This window comes from Stegodyphus dumicola, chromosome 2 (genome assembly GCF_044657685.1).
Source record: "Stegodyphus dumicola isolate Sdum_Otavi_A_Nest chromosome 2, ASM4465768v1".
Lineage (NCBI taxonomy): Eukaryota > Metazoa > Arthropoda > Arachnida > Araneae > Eresidae > Stegodyphus > Stegodyphus dumicola.
The window spans coordinates 50,880,410-50,900,803 of NC_140769.1; the positions used below are offsets into that span (position 1 = coordinate 50,880,410).

Below are 20,394 nucleotides of genomic sequence, written 5' to 3' on the forward strand. Positions count from 1 at the left end.
AGAGCGGCTAACCAAAGAGGAAGAAGAGTCGAAATAAAAGAGAGCGAGATCTCTCCAACTCCAACTTGCTTTATTTGCCGCGATTAACCTGCGAAATTGCAGGTTGTGTTCCGGCTATCGAACTTTGGTGCTTCTAGGAGCGCTGCAGGTAAGGAAATGCCGAACGTAGTTCTCGTGGAGACAGGATAGCAGATGCAGGGGGTGTGACCAATGTCACGTGATGAGCGATAAGACATCTGGTTGGCGATGAGGTATCCAGGCATCGTAGCGCTGTAAATCTGAAGTTTTACAATAGAGAGCGAGATTGCGCAGCAAAGATCTTTTATACCAAATTATATTCCGGATCCCCAAACAGATTAATGACCGGATACTGGGTTAAGATTTCATCTCACTCTAGGAATAATTGAGCAATAGAAATTAAGTGATAGATCTCTATCAGAATTATATAAAGTATAAAGATAATGTTAGAAAAACTATTACTTTGGTATTTTTAGAATGAAGAGGGTAGTTAGAAAGCTATTGTTAATTTATTATTAGAAATTATATATTTTTATACACACGTATATGTATAAATATATATAGATTATTAATCGGGATGGAAACATGCTAGGTTATTTCGAGGTTAGTCAAAAGGTTTTAGCGTAAAAGACGTGTTCAGTTTCCATCAGTTTTACAATCTGCATTAGATTACCAGTGTCCATCAACTGTTATGGATTTTAAAGTGTTAATAAGTTAATTGCAAATCCCAGTAAATTATTGAAAAATTGATACAATCAAACCACAGCGAATATTAAGTATGAAATACTTCTTATTAGCATATAAGCATTCTGTACCGCGCCACGCGCATAGAGCAAAATTCCTAATCGTGATTGTATATGGCTTCCGATGACATCATTTACTCTACGCGTCGGAATGCCTTGACTTTGTTTGGGCTTGAGGGTAGCAAATAAGCATTCTGTACCGCAATACGCGCATAGGGAAAATACATCCTCGGGATCGGGTATGGCTTCCGATGACATCATTTCCTCTACGCTTAGGAAGCCTTTGCTTAAGCTCGAGAGTACACCTCCGTACCATTTGTTTACATTTTGGAGCAGTATCGAAAAGATTATTACTTTAATGACGTGCGCTGTATTTTGGTGCCATGAGATTACACTTCTTGCGGCATTGTAGTGTGGTGAATTTAAAATTGTAGGTAATTTTTTTCGCTAGAGAGAAAAAGTATTATTTCTTCTAGTGTGCTAAATCCGTAAATGTGTATTAATATTAGGTGCAGAGATTTTTAATAAATGTATTTTTAACTTAAAACCGTTCATAGTAAAGGTGTGGTAATTATTAATTCATTATTTCACGTTAATTATATATCCATTCTCTGCAGATGTAATCTGCGAAAATATGAGGCACGTCAATTTTCGCAGATAACAAAAATGTTCTGAGTTAAAATAATACACAGTAAATTCACTATATTTGTAGTTAGGAGAATGAAAATTTATTTTTGAAACTGGACTACTATAGATTTGGATTAGAGAAATAAAGACATGCGTATTTAAATTGAATTGTAGGGTTTATATTTATTTTAACTAACATTTATTTTAAGTTTAAACTATCTTTCCTGTCAAGCCTTACTTTCCCCTGGAATTGCCAATGCCAGAGTATGTAAATTTTAGTAGAACGCGCAAAGTATTCAAAATAGTCAGCGGAAGTATTCTGAGTTAAATAGAAGGGAAACGAGTTCGAAAGTGTGCTTTCTTGCTTCACGAGCGTGGAGGTGGCTAGGTAGAAATTGAAGAACCGCGCGTTTCGGCCTGTGTACTTGCCTCAGCAGATAGTTAAAACTTTCAACGTAATATTCAGAAGTTTGCTGAATTATCAGCGGTATCTTAGAACGCGGTTAGGTTAGTTACGTTTAGAGAGCCTCGTAGGTAGTCACTTGTTATTATTCATTTTTAGTTTCTTATTTTTATTTCACCGCCGGGTCGGCGTAGTTTGTGAGCGTCAAGAGCACGCAACTGTAATTTCTAAAGTTGAATAAAAAGGGATTTAAACCCTTCTCAAGACTTTGTGTACTTTCCAGTTCATAGCAGTCACCACTATTGTTGCGTGCAGGTTGGGGCCGCGCAACATTACAGAATAATATAACTTTATAAATGTTGCCCATTTTTAATGTGTAATACCTTTCGTACCTTTGTGTAAAATTAGTGTTGATCAGCAAAGGAAGTTCCTTTCCTTATACACGTTTAATAAATTCAGCGGCAATACTAAATGCTCTTTTTTATTTCATTTAGGGCAACCGAATATTAGAAATGGGAAAGACACGGACACTAACATATGCAGTTGCAAATGAAATATTTTCTGCAATGTGAAAGGAAATTGTTGAAGTCGGATACGTTGGCCGGTAGTCCTGTTGTTTCCTTTCATCCCCGTCGCCGGCTTTCTCCGTTTCACCCCTGCTTTTCTCTCCCACGCCACCTTCTTTTGGCGCTGATCCACATCTGGAGGTGCTGGACGTTTGCGAGCTGCGGCCGAAAACGTTCTTTGGTTTGGCCGGAGCAGTCTTGTCAGTCGTCCTAGGTCCTTGATTTTCTCAGTAATTTCTTACTTCTGAAACGTTCCTCTTCTGTTCGGCGTTTCCGTTGTGGAACTTGCGTCGGTGTCTTGTCCTTGACCTCATTCCTAAGTGACTAGATTCGTGACCTGTGATATATTAACTGTCTTTTCCTCCCCGTTCGCTGGTTGGTAGATCTTGTACAGAGTCCTGTTTTGCGTTCCTTTCTCTGTGACCTGCTTCTCTAATGCGCTGGCTTCAGTTTTCGTTTATTAATGTCTCTTAGCTCATCATGTGGACGTTTCTTTCCTTTTGGATCCACCACTCTGGATTCTTTCCCTTTTGTTCCTGACAGACCCTTTTTAGATGTTGAGGGGCCTTTACTTGTGTTTGGTGTTTCCTGTGAAATATCTTTGAACATAGACATATCCTTTCTGTCATAGTATTTTCTGACTTGATCCACATTGGCAGTGACATTGGCAGCTCTTTCTCCTTTTAAGTATAAAATCGAACAACAAATATACTCAATAACGAAAGGACCTTCAAATCTTGGGTAAAATAGACACACTTTTAGACACTTTTGCTAGCGGGGGGCAAGACAACGAATGTTTTATTTTAAGGACCTTGTCCCCAGCTTTGAAGTCAAATTCTCTTCTTTTCCTATCATAATAAAGTTTCTATTTTTCTCTGGCTATTTATGAGTTTCTTATTGCCTCTTAAACTATTTTTTGATTATCATTTAGTTTAAATTCCGCCTTCCTTTTCTGGAAGAAGAAAATTTTGTCTAAGGAAGTAATTATTTTAAAATAATTCACAAGGAGACTTTCCCGTGGTATCGTGCTTGGCCGCTCTTAGGGTAAAAGGCAACTCATTGACGTAGTCGTCCCAGCGTAGGTGATAAGTTTTACGTAACTATGGATGAATTTTTTAATTTTCTTATTTACGCGCTCGGCAGTATTTGACTGCGGTTTGCAAGGGACTATCTTTGGGTGGGGGGATGCCAAGCCGTGCATATATATCTTTAAAAATTTGGCTAATAAATTGGGGGCAGTTATCTGATATTGCCCTCAGTTGTGCACCATATTTTAGAATATATTTATTTAGAAATGCATTGGATACAATTTTCGCTGAGGCTCTTGTAAGAAGGACTATTTCTACCCACTTCAGAAATGATGGACAATAACTAGTAAATATATATTTTTATTACTTTCACTTTTTGGACACGGGCCTAATAAATCTATCCCAATTATTTCATTTGATAAGTAGCACTTATACTATTTAGATACCCAGGTGGGCTGTAATTTACATCGTTAACTGGCACGTAGGCAGGACCTGACATATTTCTTTACCAATTTTTGAAGTTGTGGGAAAACAACACCTCGCGCACTCTTTGCACTGTTTTTCGAATGCCAAGGTGCATCATGCAATTTCTGTAATATGCTGAGTCTCAACCTGGCTCGAATGACTGGCCTTATTTCGCTATTCTCATTTATTGCTTTAGTATAAAATAAGAGTTTGTCGATTATTTTGTAATTTTCTGCTATATGCCTGTTAGCCACTATATCCAGATCTTCCAAAGTTTCCGGGTCTTACAAGTATGTATAAATATGCCTATAATATGGATCAGTTTGCAATTCTGAAATAATTGTTTCACGGGAATCTAATATTTTTGAAGTTACCATGGAACATTTTATTTCTTTACTTTCTTCGTTTAATTTTATACGAGACAAAGCATCGGCTACGATGTTCTCCTTAGCAGGCGTGTGTTTGATTATTAAATTCTTGCAATTTTACTGCTCATCAGTAGTGCCGATAAACTTTTGCCGGGGTGTAATCACCCCACAACGGCGTGATCTGAATACACGATTAACTGTGCCTTGCCAAAATAGACTTAAAATTTCTGCACCCCTAAAAGCGCGCCCAATGTTTCTCTCTGAGTGGCCGTGTAGTTTCGCTGTGTTTGATTTAGGGTTTTTGAAAAATAGGCCACAGGCTCATGATTTTGTATCAAGATAGTTCTATAGAAAGAACACATGCCTGAGAATGAGGCGAATTCTTTCCCTGTATATGGCGGCGAGCAATTCTTCATAGCAATAACGTTTGAGTCTTCCGTTTGTATTCCCCGTTTTGAAATTTTGTAGGGTAGGTACCTAAGCTCTTCTGCCGCGAATTTACACTTGCTAGCATTCATTTTTAAGCCTGCGTCTCATAGTAACGTAAAAGCTTCTTTTAAATCTCTGACGTGTTGCTCAATATCTTCGCTAGCGACAGTGATATCGTCTAGATATATAAAGGTAGATTTTCTGAGAACAGGTTTTAGTATAATATCCATAGTACGTTGGCAAGTTGCCGGGGCTCCACACAAGTCAAAAGGCATAAGTATCTGATTTCGTGATGAATGCTGTTTTAGGCACATCCTTGGGTTTCGTTATTATCTGAAAATACCCTGAGGTGAGGTCTATCGTGCTAATTTATTTAGTTGATTTAATGTTACGTATAATTTCTTCAATGATAGGTAGGGGGTAAACCGGATACTTAAACTATTAATTTTCTGTAATCAATAGCCAGTCTTCGCGCTTTAAACTTCGAGGGACGCAGATCTTTCTTTTTACGGCAAAGCATTACCGGGCTAGTATATGGGATGTTTATAGGTTTAATCATTTTATTTTTGAGCATATTTTGAACAAGGTCCTCTATAAATTTTCCTTAACGCGGTCATAAGTTCGGTTTTCAAGGGCTCCGCCTTCAGAAAATAAATCGGGAAAGGCTATTACCAATTCTTCCAACTTTTTCCTGTCTTCTGGTTGCATATGTGCAAGATTCAATTTTGGCAGTTCTACAAGCTTCCATATCCGTTGGTCGCATGCGCAGCTCCCCCGTTTCTACCTGGAAGTTGATGTTGGCGCCCGTTGCCTTTAGAAACTCTGTACCTAAAATTACTGAAGCCTGTAAATTACGGGCAACAAAAAATATTGACTTTTGAATCTCATTTGGACATTGAAAGTTGCTTTACTTATACAAGCATGGTGTTTACCCTGAGCTGAGATAATTTTGTATTTTGAACTTTAAACAACCTATATTTTTTAAAGTTTTTCGAAAGAAACTTTCTGATATAAAATTAGCTTGCGCCCCAGTGTCCTCTAAGGCCTCTGTTGGCACATTATCCAGTAAAATCTGTATAAGAGGTAGGTAATTTTTTTTTATTATTACCGTGTTTAATTGTACTTTCGAGAAATTTTTATCTGAGCTGGGTAACTGTACCCTCCTTTCCTGTCTTAGTTTAACTTCTTCTTTACTGCCCCCTTTTTAGAATTTTGCTGCCTATTTTAGCTCTTTCTTCTTATCTTGAAAGTTATTTTCGCCGTTGAATCTCCTTTTTTGCTCTCAATACAGCCTGGAAAACTGTTCTTTTCATCTCTTGCCAAAACGTCTTGTACGCGTACTTTTTGTAACCCTCCTAGTTTCAAATTTCACCGCCAGCAAAAATAATTGTTCCAATATCCTGGGGTTCCTCACTTCGATATAATCTTGGACTTGCGCCAATACCTGAGGCAAAATAATTTGAATTGTCCTCGCATAAGGCCTTTTTCCGTACAACAAATTTCAATTTGGACCTTGTGTAAAAAGAACTATATTAACTCTTCAACTTTTAAATTGGTACTTGTCGTACAATTGGGCGTCCAGTTTCGCTCTATCTTTGACCACGGGGAATGCTTTTACCAGTGCAGTTTTGAAATTTTCAAACGTATACGTGAGTCTGTATTTCCTCCAGAAGAAATTTCCGGATGCCTTTAAACCAACTTAATGCCTATGCTTGTAAGGCGGTCGTCGTTATCGTTGCTTCTTGCACTTCAGAGACGGGATACAATAGAAAATGATTATCCAAATGTTCTAGGAAGCTAGTGACCAACGTCTTTCCGTCGAATGTCGCTGCCGGTTTCATAGAAGTCCGCAATGTTTCTACGAGATAGAAGAAACCTTCCATGATGTTACCAAGAGCTGGGGGATTTTTCAATGTGGATGAGACTAGCTCAACTGTGCCATCGTTATCAGCCATGAGTTCGGATTCACTTGGGAACCACTTATAGGATCTAACTCTCTTTGGCCACATAAACCAATCTAGATCCTACTAATGAACCTGGTGACTTTTCGCACAGGCAATGACATACTACCAGCACAGTAGAAGGGTGAAAATAACTCTTTATTAGTTTTAATTATGAACAGAAAGGCATGTACTTCGTGCTTTACAATAACACCGACAACGTGCGGTGGAACTTAAGCGTTGTTACATAAATCAATTCAAGTCTAAGAAAAGAGTAGTGTTGGACTAGCACTTTCAGTTACGGATAATCTAAGTTGACTCGACAACCCAACAGGCGTGATTATTATTCAAATGGCAAAAAGGTGTATCAGCAAATTCGCACAACTACAAAATCACATACTTTATGAGGATTTGATTCATAATTAAGATTTAAAAATTAATGCACAGAAATGAAATCGCTTGTAGTGAAAGTCTGAAGTAACTTTTGTTTCGTTTTCGCAACATTAAAATCAGATGGAAAAGTTCCAAATATAATTTGGTGCAAAAGTTTAAAAGAACTTGTGGAATTAAATGATAGGAATGGAAATTAGCGTAGTCATCTTGCTTAACAATGCACTAGTTCATTATTCTTACAAATAATAATATTTCATTATTCTTACAAATAACTATTTGAAAACAAATTTACTGGTTCCAATGTCATAATCTTTCATTCATTGTTGTAATTTATTCTACATCCTAGGCTCGTTTCGCACCGAACCCCCAAAATATTTGGGGTTTTGTCTTACTATGGGGTCTGAGAAACACACATCATAAAATGGCTGAAATTCCTTAAATCTAAGCAAAATGTATGCACTAGTCCAACTGACATTTTAATTTGAATATTTAATGAAGATTACCAATGATTTTGAAAATTGACGACAGGAGCATGATTAATTACGGGAAATTTGTCACAATAAAGGAAAATAAAGTTTATTCATCTTTATAACATCATCGTCTTACATATCTTTTATTTTCATGGCGCTTCTTTCCACGAAACAGCTCCATCCAATGGCATCCAGCGCCATTTGTTGGTCGTGAAAGCTGATATCCAGAGACGGATTAACCTATTTTAGACAAGCTCTAGATATTTTTTACTACCGGACCCCTACACCCGGAGTGTTATGTTGTAGAGACATTAGGTATTTTGGAAGCAAGAGAGATGAAAAATTAACAACGCCTTCGCCGGGAATCGAACCGCGAACCTCTGGAATATCGGCCCAGCGAGCAGAACCACTACACCACTAAGGCACGATAGGACAGCGGGAGAAATACCTTATAATGTCGTTTATACAAATGATAGGTATGTAATAATAATTAAAAAAATAGTCAATTTTTCCAAAATCTTTAATATGGATTTTAGTTTTAGAATAATTATAAACATGAGTTTAATTATGTATCAATACAGTAGATGGAACTGGAACTTTTTGTTTGCATGTTATAAATTAAGAAAGCGAAATTTATTGTGCTAACTGCCAGAAACCATAGTTTTGAAAAAATTATTATGATAGTAATTTAAAAAGCCCTTTTTCTGGCTTTGAGTTCTGCAAATTTATCAGTTAATATTGTTCAACGCATTTTGTTCTATGTATATCACTAGAGAAGTATTTTTCACAGAAGTTCAAAGAAGTTAATTTTCTTTAACTTAATGAGTTTCGTAAATAGTTTTTTATGCATTTCAACACCGAAAACGACCTTTCAACAGATGAATTTTACACAAGCAAAGTTAAAAGCATACGTAATATGATTTTTATATTTGGAAATGTCGATACAATTTTTGTAGTCTTTATAAATCGTAGCATGTCAGATGGCAACATTAAATTTTGTCAGATTAAATTTTTGGCTTTTACAAAGTAATAGAAATTGAAACATATCTTCATTCAATTCTTTTGCATCAGTGTCTTCACTGTACCATTTTTTTTAGTAAGATTCATTTCATACTTTGTCATTTGAGTTTTTATGAAATATTTGAAAAATCCCATTAATGTTTTTGTAACTTTTGCCACATTGCTTTTGTTCGCGACCTTTTATTACTATTGGAACAAGTTTTTACTTCTGAGGCGTTTAACACCAGCGCGTCTATTTTCGGGAATAAATTTCTTAAATTTTATTGAAATTTATTTATTTAATTGAAGCCAAAGCAAATTACTTTAGCTGCATCAGCTCTACAAGGCCCCTAGAAGTACAACATTTTTTTACTGACTGACCACCACTATGAAAGCTCCCGACCAAAGGAATAAACCAAGCAGGATAAAGCTCTCATAGCGGATTACCATCCACCACTAGCTACCGCCACAACCATGTCTGACCCGGCAGATCAGCGGCATTTATTGATCACAAAAATTTAGATATTTACAGAAAGTAGTCATAGAGAGAGTACATAGCAATTGTAGCAAGGCTTGCTGCGAATACATTCATAAAAGTCACTGTTACAAGTACGTCCATAGTCCACAGTATATAGTCAAATTGAGGTCGTAGTCAATATTTAGAGTTCATTGTCATAATTTGTAGTCCAGAGTTCATAATCATAAGTCATTGTCATAATTTGTAGTCCAGGGTTCATAATCCTAAGTCATTGTCATAGTAGTAGTAGTTCATTATAGTAGTAGTTCATTATCATAATAGTAGTAGATCAATATCACAGTTACATACATTTGCAAGAATAAGAATATGCATGATAGGATTACCAAACATCAATTCGGAACATTGGTTACCATAAAACAAGTAAACAGTGGCAACAAATGAGCATATAATGAGAAACACAAATGTACAGGCATAAGTACAAAAACAGGAATATAAAGTATACAAAATAATACAGGAATACCAAAATATATAATATAATGCTCTGAATATACAATATAATAAATATACTATATACAATATAAGATACAATACAATATAATAGAATAATAAACAACAATAAATAACTCTATATACAATATATACAAAAACATTACACAGCTTACAATTCAATATAGTCAGTACACAATCAGATAATATATATCAAACGTAGAGTATGGAGACTATATATACAAAAATACTAAAGTATACAATACAATATAATAGAGTAATAAACAACAATAAATAACTTTATATACAATATATACAATAACATTGCACAACACGCAATGCAACACATTCATTATACAATAGATAGTTATAAAACATAGAATATGGAGACTATATAGAAAGAATATACTATTAATTGGAAAAGATATGTGTAAATGGTGTTAACATATGTAATGTGAAGAACATGAAGGAGAGACTTAGCTTGTAAATGTAAATGTGTACAGGCTATTACAGATGTCAATGATGTGCTGAAGTTTATTGATGGACAATGGATTATTTAAGAGATATTGATCCCACTGCTGCCAGTACTGCGTAAGAGGTCTCTTGAAATGAAATTGATTGGTGTGCACACAATCAAAGGCGAAATGATCCGGAGATCCGAGAATGCCACAGTTGCAGATGTCTGTCGTTCGAATGTGAAATCTATGTAAGTACGTTGGAAATGGTCCATGTTCTGTGAAAAAGGCAGCTTGGGAGAAGTTTGAAAGAATCATCTTTGCTGAGACTTTTGGAAAGAAAAGATTGGTACGTCGTCCAGTGCTAGCAGAGGACCAGCTCTGCTGCCAACGTTCCATAAGTTTAGCTATGGCAATTGACTTCAAATAAGAGGCTGGATAGGCTATTGGATATTCCACTAAATGAACTCCTTGAGCAGCCTCTTTAGCTATAGAGTCTGCATGTTCATTTCCCAAAACCCCGCTGTGTCCAGGGACCCATTGGAGAATGGGACGGTGATTTGAGGGCACTCGAAGAAGAAGTTGCTGAATAATATGGACCAGCGAACTAGTAGGATGCATGTTTTGTAAGGCTTCAAGACTGGATTTAGAGTCCGTATAAATGATGGTGCGAGCAGAAAATTTAGAAGCTAGGTCTATTGCTTTTTAGTGGCAACAAGTTCTGCTTGATAGACGGAGGTTTTAGTGTTCAGTCTTCTTCTCCAAGTGCGTGTTTGTGTGCCATTCACATACAGACAGAGGCCGCAACTTGTACCTGTCGGAGAACGAGATCCATCAGTATAAATCTCAATGTTGAAGTTAGGCAGAAGCTGTTGAGAGGATGTGAAGTTAGAATCAGGCAGATCAAATTCGGCAAGATGGCAGAGTGGTTTGGAGGGCCGATGTTCAAAGTCTATTGTAGAAAAGTGGCAGGATCATAACTCGGCATCACGTTGAAGGCGTAGTATTCTTGAAAGAAAGGCCTCTTTCTCTGCAGTGAGATCAAGAGGCGGAACACCAGCTAGAACCATTAAGGGCTGATTTGAAGTAGTACGATATGATCGTGTAATTTTCAATAGGAAGAGACGTTGCATGGATATCAACATTCTACGCTCATGCTTAGTGAGGTGACAGGCCCAGATACCTGAGCAGTATAATATGATCTTTTCAATCACTGCATGGTACCATTGTTTGAGCATGCATCTGATACCCCAACTTTTGGCAGTTGTCCTTAACATGTGCTGATGTATAATCTTAACCTTTAAACATTTTTTTTACTGTAAAATGTTTATTATTTGCTGCAAAACATTTTCTTAAGTGTTCCACCTATAAGTAAACGTCAGAAAAATGTATAAACGTTCGCCAATAAATTAAAACATGTTATTGCTTGCAAACATGATTTACTAGCACTACTTTTCATCAGATTTAACGAATGTGAAGCACAAGGAACGTAATGAGCTGTTTGACTATGTTTTTAAGGCGGTTTTGGAACCCATTGTATTTTCCAGACACATTTTCTGCATGACCTTGAACAAAGCTCAGATCGCATCAATTTGCGAGTGTCAAAGAAAAAACTTAAACAGGATGTTGGAGTATTTAATTTTTGAATTTAATAGTTAAAAATACTTTGTTTCTTTGCGTACCACCGGTTGTGAATCGCTGGTATATGGTATACACGGTCGCGAATTTCCTTCTGTGCCTCAGACAAAAAATTATATAGACTCGAATCTGCCTATGCAAATCATTTCCTCATATTTTTTCCTGAAAATTAAGGCGCGCGTATAACATCCAATAACTAGATGAAGATTTTTACAAATATATATTTTTACAAGATATATTTTTCATTCATTGCAATGTTAATGCAATAAATGAAAAATATATCTAACACTATTCATTCAGCTACAGAATGAACATGAAGTAGATAAATAATGAATTAGTTACATTTTGTTTTCATTTACCTTTTGACGCAAACTGCCCATTTGCATTCTAAGACATCTGACTTCTAAATGGGTGATAATTTTCTGCAACGAAGTTTGGACTGTTTGTGGAATCTACGCTTTCTGTAATACCTCTTTCTCTGGGGAACAGAATGCCGTTCTTGATCGGGGTCCAGAGGAGATAAAAACCACCGAATATTGGCAATTTTTTTATTTTATAATAGTGATGCTCTGAATATGTCTCGAATGTTGCCGTGTAAAGAATTTTCACCCTAACCATTACGTACATTCGTGGAGCGAGTTGTACCTCATCTGAGTAACAGTCAGGAGATCGGAAGCTCGAATTTTAAGCTGATTATCTCACTTCTTGCTTTTAAAATATTATAAATTATTCTACAAACAGCTTCCAACTAAAAATGGGGTGAACCATAATTAGTCCGCCTGGATTTTGCAACTAGGTGTCCCCCCTTACCAGTCGCTCTTTTAGTGGCAGAGAATATGAGAAAACTTCCTCCTTCCTCACTGCATGTCTGTAATGTAATTGATGGTACTCGGAGGTTAGTGCATTCGAATTCATTGGAGTTTTCCTGTTTCCTGCTTCGAAACGTTTAATAAGCTGTACAATTATAGTGGTTATGTAACTGTGGGATAAAATATTTATTTACCCGTAATCGAAGCAGCGGTGTACAAATGGTTAATTTTATTACATAAATTTTAAAACTGTAAACAATATATGCCTAGTAGAGTAAATAATCTAAAACAATGACAGGGGTTTATAATTCTGGACACGCTTTTATACATTTGTATTATACATATGCTTACCTATTATTTCTTTTTCAGCACTCCCCTTACTAAAACGAAACCAGCAATCGATCTACTGGAAAAGGTATGGGCTAAAACTCCAACTGAAGTTCGAAAGGATTATGGAGAAGCATACAAAGAGGTTATTAAAAACGCATGTGTTAATCTACTGGCTCGCGCAAGCCATAAGACCTATGAAGTTTTGGATTGCTTCGAGGATGCTATCACTGCTAAGGAGCCTTTAACAACTTACTCTCCTTGTTACCTTCCAGACAAATTAGGATTCCAGTTACTGGGTACTCTTCCATCTACAGTTACTGAAAGATATATCTTGACTTATCTTGATACAAAAGTTAAACCAGCAGCTCTGATGAAAAAGGTAAAAAAAAAAAAAAAAAAAAAAAAAAGGCGCTGTGAAATTTTTTCTGAATGCATGAATGCCATAGAAACAGATTTGAACATTTTGCTTTTATTTGGCCTAAAATTGGAAATTTATATCTAAATTAATAATTTGTAATAAATTACATATTGATGTAATTTAATAAATCGTATGCCTTGTGAACTGTAAGAGGATAAACATTTAAAAATATATCATTGAAACAATTATCTTTCACCGATACATTCAAGTCTTCAACAATGCAGGGTTAAAGACACAGAGCCCCCTAGCTTTAAGAAATCCGTGTAATTTAAAACCCGATTTTGAAATCGTTTGAATTCGTTAAATGAAAGCAAAAGCTAAATGCAGTGGTAAATTGCTTCAGTTATGTTTCGTCCGTTGAAAGAAAACTTTTTAATTTGTTTACCGTTTTGGCAGCGTATTGTTTATCAAATTATGACAAATTAATGCAGTAGGGAGCCAGTCTTGCCAAAACCTTTTTGGGACCCATCATCCTAAAACAGTGGGCATGCTTACATATTTTTAAAATTAACTAATGATTTAGGAGCCTTTTGCGATTGCAAATTGCGTTATTCTATAAATACGATTTTTGCTTCCTCTGTCAAATTGTCATGCTTGGACAAAATATCATGATAGATTATTTGAATGTAGCAAAGCACTCGAGGACCATCTGCCTAAAGTAAGTAATGCCTTCCTCGAGGACTGCCTAAAGTAAGACTAGGACTGCCTAGTAAGTAATGCCTTTATGGGAAACTGCTGGTATTTACACTACCCGACACTGAAAATGCAACACCAAGAAGAAGTAGCCCAAACATTATGTAAATTTTAGGGTTAGACGCACGTTACCAAGTTATGCGAATGATGTGAAATGTACAGCTCTCTAGCGCATGTTGAAAAATATATAAGGAAAGGAACCTGCAGAATGTTCAATTTTCATGCCGCTTTTTCTGCTTCTAGAGAAATGATGGTAGAAAATTTGTCCTTGTCTCAGAGGACGCATGTAATAGCAGAGAATGCCAGGCCGTCGTTAACAAAGGCTGTTCCAAGCAGGCAGACATTTTTACAAGGGGCTTGGTGATCGGAGTGAGAAGGGTAGGTTCGTCCAAAAGGGCAAATCTTAGCTGAAACACACCTGGACGCGTCCACAGTGCACCGTCTGTGGCGACGATGTTTGGAAGAAGGGAAATGTGCGGTGCAGCCAGAGTGACGTCAGAACGCGTGGATCGACGCATCTGCGGACAAGCGGTGCCGCACTCACAAACCACTTCTACCTCCATTCTGCTCCATGTTCAGGACATCCTGGATGTTTACATATCGACCAAAACCATTTGCCATCGATTGGTTGCTAGTGGCTTGCACTCGTGGCGTCCGTAAGAAGACTTCCATTGACCCAACAACATAGATGTCAACATCTGCAATGATGCCGGTCTCGAACAATGTGGGTGATGGAATAACACAGGGTCGTGTTCTCAGATGAGTGATGCTTCTGTTTGCCCAATGATAGTCACCGCGTACGAGTGTGGCGTCGATGTGGAGAGGTTCAATACGGCAGCAATTGTGGAAGGCCCATCCTCGTGACAACGCTGCATCATGGTTTCAGACTCAGTTACGTACGATTCCAGGTCACCTCTAGCTCTTTTTCAGGGCACTATGACGGCCCAACGATACGTGAATGATATGTTGCGGCCAATGACACTCTCCTACTTTTAAAGAGTGCCCATTCCCTTTATTAACAGGTTGACGCCCGACCACACACTGCTCGCATCAGCCAACGTGCTCTGCGAGGTGTACAGATATTTCCCTGATCACCGTTCTCTCCGATCTTTCACCAATCGAACACATTTGGGATGTGATTGGACAGCATTTGCAGACCGTGCCATTGACTCTTTCAGAAGACGAATTGTGGCAAATGGAGGTTGACGCCCGACCACACACTGCTCGCATCAGCCAACGTGCTCTGCAAGGTGTACAGATATTTCCCTGATCACCGTTCTCTCCGATCTTTCACCAATCGAACACATTTGGGATGTGATTGGACAGTATTTGCAGACCGTGCCATTGACTCTTTCAGAAGACGAATTGTGGCAAATGGTTGACAGGGACTGGAGAACATTTTTCCTGTCAAACTCATGACAATGAGACTACGGAGCGTATCCTGAGGACAACCTCCGTAGTCTCATTGACTCTGTACTTAGACATGTTGCTTTGTATCGCCGTCCAATGTGGTCCTACAACCTACTGAGCCGATGTTGTTCTCGCTTTGTATTACGCATATCATTTGGAAATGAAGAGCACTTTTTGTTCGTTGTTGTCTATCTCTGTTTGCCGAGTTTCCTCACTTTCTGGTCACTCCTTCTTGGTGGTACATTTTCAATGTCGAGTAATGTATTTTACAAATGGAGAAAACACGAAATCCAATCATGCAGCCAGCCCGTTCTCTTGAACTCAAAACTAGGAACACCGTTAATATTCAGAGGTCATAACCAAACGGCCAGTGGCGGTGCGCTTGGAAAAAAGAATATGATTAGTAATACTTGGAGTAAACTTCATGATCACGTCTGCTAATTTGTAGTAAATTTTCTTTCTACTATAGACATAAATCTGAAATGCGAAGTCCTCACGGTGCTAAGAGCACGAATTTTAAACGCAGGGTTTTAATGTCACACTTGGTCTGATACATTTCTTCAGATATTTCTACTCAGTAATTTTTTTATTCGTACTTTTTTTAAATATTGAAATAGGTTTCCTTTAGGTTCTTCTGCAGACAAACAATCTTTCCATTGACATTGACAACATTCTTTCCATTCCTTAGTTCCATTGGGAAGAAGCCTGCTATTTTATGTTAATCGCCTCACTATTTTCAACAAAAAAGTGAATTTTTTAATTTTCACAACGGATGTGCGAATCTTGGGAGGACGGAAAAATGGAAACAAAACTGGAAGTTGTACTGCTAAATACATATTAGTTTCCTGTTCTTCTATTTCTCTTGTTTCCTTTGGTAATACGTCGCTTTCTTTTGCTAATTCCAAAGCCCTGTATACCACAAGTTATCATTTTCTTGATCAGATACTGTTTTCTTATTAATCTACTTCTTGGTTACGAATTTGATTATATCGCCAATTTATAGAATTGTTCAGAACTTAAATTTCTGACATTTTGTTACTTACAAAATAGTCTGAGTAATTGCAACAGCCCTAATTACAATGCGAGAGTGCAATAGTGCGAGTGCTCCGACTCAAAGAGACAATAAGTTTATGGGATAGGACTTATGTTTATACTGACTATGAGCAAAGCATTCCCGAGCCACCTTGCCACCCGGCCGAATTCAATATCTCGATTAACTGCAGGTCACCAACGTGGTTCAACGCCACTGCAATCTACACCGATGGTTCCAAAGGGGAATGTGGCACCGGTAGCGGATACTGTGTTCTACTTGGGAACCAGATCTTAAAGACCTGGGAAAGAAAGCTTAAGCACCACAACTCAGTTTTTCAGGCTGAACTGATTGCATTAAAAGCTGCACTTGTCTACGCACTGGAAAATAACTATTCCAGTATATATTCAGACTCATCCTCTAGCCTCCAGGCAATCCAAGACAAATGTAGTAAAAATCCACTCGTCAGGGCCATACAAAAACTCTTACTAAGAACACCTAAATACTATAGGCCTGAACTCCAGTGGGTACCTGCCCACACTGGAATACTGGGTAATGAAATTGCAGATGCAATAGCCAAAACAGCAGCAACTGACCCCCACGTTCGCACACTTGACGTGCCTCTCCCGGGTTCGTTCTTAAAAGCTGAGCTCGAGAGAGAATTACTCAAACGTTGGCAACATCTGTGGGAGACAGAAACCACCGGCAGAAGAGTTTACAGATTTTTTCCAAAAGTCTGCCGGCTTCTAAAATCTGGCTCGTCTCACTTCACTCAGTATCTAACAGGACATGGTCCCTTCATGACTTATCTGCATCGCTTCAGACGACGCGAAAACGAGCATTGCTCATGCGGGATGGTAGGAGATCCGTACCACTATCTGTTCGCTTGCAGAGAGACCGCTAAATATCATCTTAGGCAACCAGTAGCAAACCACATCCATGCATGGGCCGAAGCTACTTCAAAAAATCGCAATGCATTGAAACGCATACGCGATTGCATAAACATTGCACGCATAATCTCAGACAGGCTGGAGTAATTCTCAGCCACCATCCTCGTCACCAGCACAGCCCCTGTATGCTCTGTACCTGTAGCGAACTAATTTTATCTTAAGTTAGCTTATTCGGCTTTTCTTATTCCCTGTATATATTTATCTTCTTGAACTGTAAACCTTGAATTATGAACCTTGAACTATGTATTTTGCCTTATTTTATGTATTGTTTCCACTGTTTTGCCTTTTTTTTTATTTTATGCATTGTTTTACTTTCTAGTATTTTACTTCTTATTACTTTTAGTATTTGTAACCAGCTATCCATTACTCTGTAAATATGTAACTGGAATTGTTCTTCACACCCGCAATGCACCCTTCTTCCATCATGCACTATCGTCTTCGTCCAGCATTTGTTTGCACTGCCCCCAGCAGTCGTCTTGAGCACAATATTTATTTATAAGTGTGTCTTTTGTTCAAGTTATTTCCGTCAGCGGGGCTACCTGGCCGATATGCTAACTACCCAGTGGACCGGCTGCCTCGCTGTCGGTGGAAAGAAAGAAAGTGAAGCGCCCCATAAGGAGTAACAATCTGTAGAAGTGCCTCTTAGAAATTAGATATTATATTGAGAATCTCTGTTGCGAAATTAACAAGTTTTTTTACTGGCCAGTGCCGGATAATTATGCAAATAAGCTCAAACTTTTAATAAAAGGTAATTTTTTTAAAGCTAGCAACAATCATCTTTAATAACATTAAGATAAATTAAGTACCCTAAGTACTGGTAATGCAGTGGCGTAGCTAGGGTGGGGCAAGGAGGGGACATCCATCCAGGGCGCAGCATTGAAGGGGCGCCAAATTGATGATACACATTTCAGAATGAAATGTTTTCCATTCTTGGAACACAGAAAGGGGCGCAAAATCTTTAGGTGTTCCCGGGAGCTGAAAACCTTAGCTACGGCACTGGGGTAATGGGCCGTGGCCAATTCTCGTTTTAGACTGAAAATAAATCCTAAAATTTCCAGGCATTACCCACGGCTAAATCTACCGCAGGCTTCTCAAGTTGAGATAAATTAAAGGCTTTAAGTCCTGGCAATGGCTCGTGGCCAGTTCTCATAAATGAGAGCTTTTAAATTTTTAATTTTAAAATCCTAAAATTTTCAGACATAACCTACGGTTACAGCAGGCTTCTCAGGTTTTTTGGCATCGTGTTCGACGTACGTATGGTTGCAACTTGTCATTATGAACAGTCTTGTTTTTCAGAGAGTAAACATTACAATTTTTTAAACATCTTCTCAGTTGCTTTACTGAAAACATTTTCCAAATATACTGTAGAAATGCTGAGAAGTTTCGTTTATGCTATGAGTTGGTTGATTCATCCATGTTTACCGTACAATTATATTCTCCATTTTTCACATCACGGATACCAATATTTGTAGAAAATTATTTTTCTTGCTTTTACTATTTATATTTTCTTGCTTTTACTATATTATTTTTCTTGCTTTTATTATTTTCTTGCTTTTTTATGATTCATTTTATTTAGTTTAATTTAGGACGATTTTACCTGATTCCTTTTCTTATGTAACGAATTTAGCTATATGTGATTTATATGTGCAAAAAGAAGCATTTCATCCAAAAACATTAGCAATATATGATTTAAACATAAACAATAGACGTTCCATCTCCAAACCCGAACTCAGTGATATTTGTCTTCATAACTGCGATACGTCTTTCAGTTAGTTTATATTATATTATTTATTTTACATAATTGTTATAAAAATCATAAAATAAATTAGATATTATATACCTTCATTATTTATTTTGTGAATTAGAAGTATGAATATTATTCCTCAGTCTGATTAATAACATTTGAGATATATTTATTTGATATATAGGCAAACAATGCTTGAATTGTTGTTGTTCTTCGATATTTTAGTAATATAATCAACCTAATTATTACACCTTTAAACAATACACGAGTTATCACATTTTCATTTTTCTAATTACTTGAATATATAACTAAATATATGTATTCTTTACTGTTACAGGAAGCAACGACTGCATCTGCGAAAGAAAAATAATGTATCTACTTCAATTGGATAAGCTCTGTGACAGCAGTATCTGTCCAGAAAATTTATAATCAGTTCCAAATTATGAAGCTAGTTCAACATACTCAGGTTCCTGTGCTAATTTGAAAATGTGATCGTTTAGCTCAATTCCAAAATAAGATACTATTTCCTATGATTTCAAGAAATGAGACACATTTACTTCTAAGTCAGCATGTAACATATTATTCTTTTGTTCACTCTAGTATATGTACACCAGGCAGATAAAAGAATTTTATTGAAAGTAAATTTGATAAAATTTGATAAAAAGAGAATGATCTAAAATATGTATTTATTGATATTCCTAAGTTTCAAAGAAATTTGCTATTTTTTTACCTAGCAGTGCTCCATAGTTCTAATACAAATAAACGCAATAGTTCAATTAAAGTTAATTTTTTTAAAGTTAGTATCAGTCATCTTTAATACCGCAAGTCTTGAGACTGGACTGGAATCGAGTTTGATAGTCATTAAACTTACTGAAAATCATCGACAATGAATATTTTCCGAAGTTACATGCTATTTAGTTGATGCATTGAAAAAATTTACGAATTTTGGATTTAAATGTAAAGAACTTTTTTTTTAGCCAAAACATAAGTAATATTTTACTATTTGAAATATTTTTCTAAGGTTACATAAAATTAGGTTTCATATTTGCAGAATTTTCCAATTTGCAGTATTGAAATTTTTGTCATAAAATTACATGACTCGTTTTAAAAAACTCTGTTGTTTGATGTATCTGTTCAACATTTTCTTTCGATCTGCTTTTGAAATTGAAATTGTTTCATTAATATTTTTTTACCTTAGTTTAAAAGACTTTATGACTTGCTGTATGTATATAGAATTATCATTAAAACAAATAAAGCTTCTAGCTCTTTCTACGAATAGTTCATATATCAAACACTAATTGTGGGAAAATTACGGCCCTACATTTTCTTTTGAATTTTACTTTGTTTCTCATGATCTTTAGATTTTAGCTCGCACTGTTTCAAGTTAATATTCATACTCGTATCTTTAACTGTTGACTATTATATCTCGTGTACTGCATTTACACTTTTATGGAAGTAATAATGATTTCTAAGTAAAAACTGAATAAATAGAATTAAACTATGA

The 20,394-nt window shown here is 36.7% G+C and overlaps 1 protein-coding gene across 1 annotated transcript in view; it reads left to right on the forward strand.

Annotated features, from left to right (window-relative positions):
• Window positions 1-20,394, forward strand: part of LOC118196643 (short-chain dehydrogenase/reductase family 9C member 7-like) — a 66,050-nt gene extending 45,656 nt beyond the window's left edge. The window contains exons 6-7 of the mRNA XM_085809891.1: window positions 12,685-13,024; window positions 19,228-20,394. Coding sequence (XP_085666017.1) covers window positions 12,685-13,024; window positions 19,228-19,260 — 373 coding nt within the window. The 3' untranslated portion in view covers window positions 19,261-20,394. The remainder of the gene's footprint in view (window positions 1-12,684; window positions 13,025-19,227) is intronic.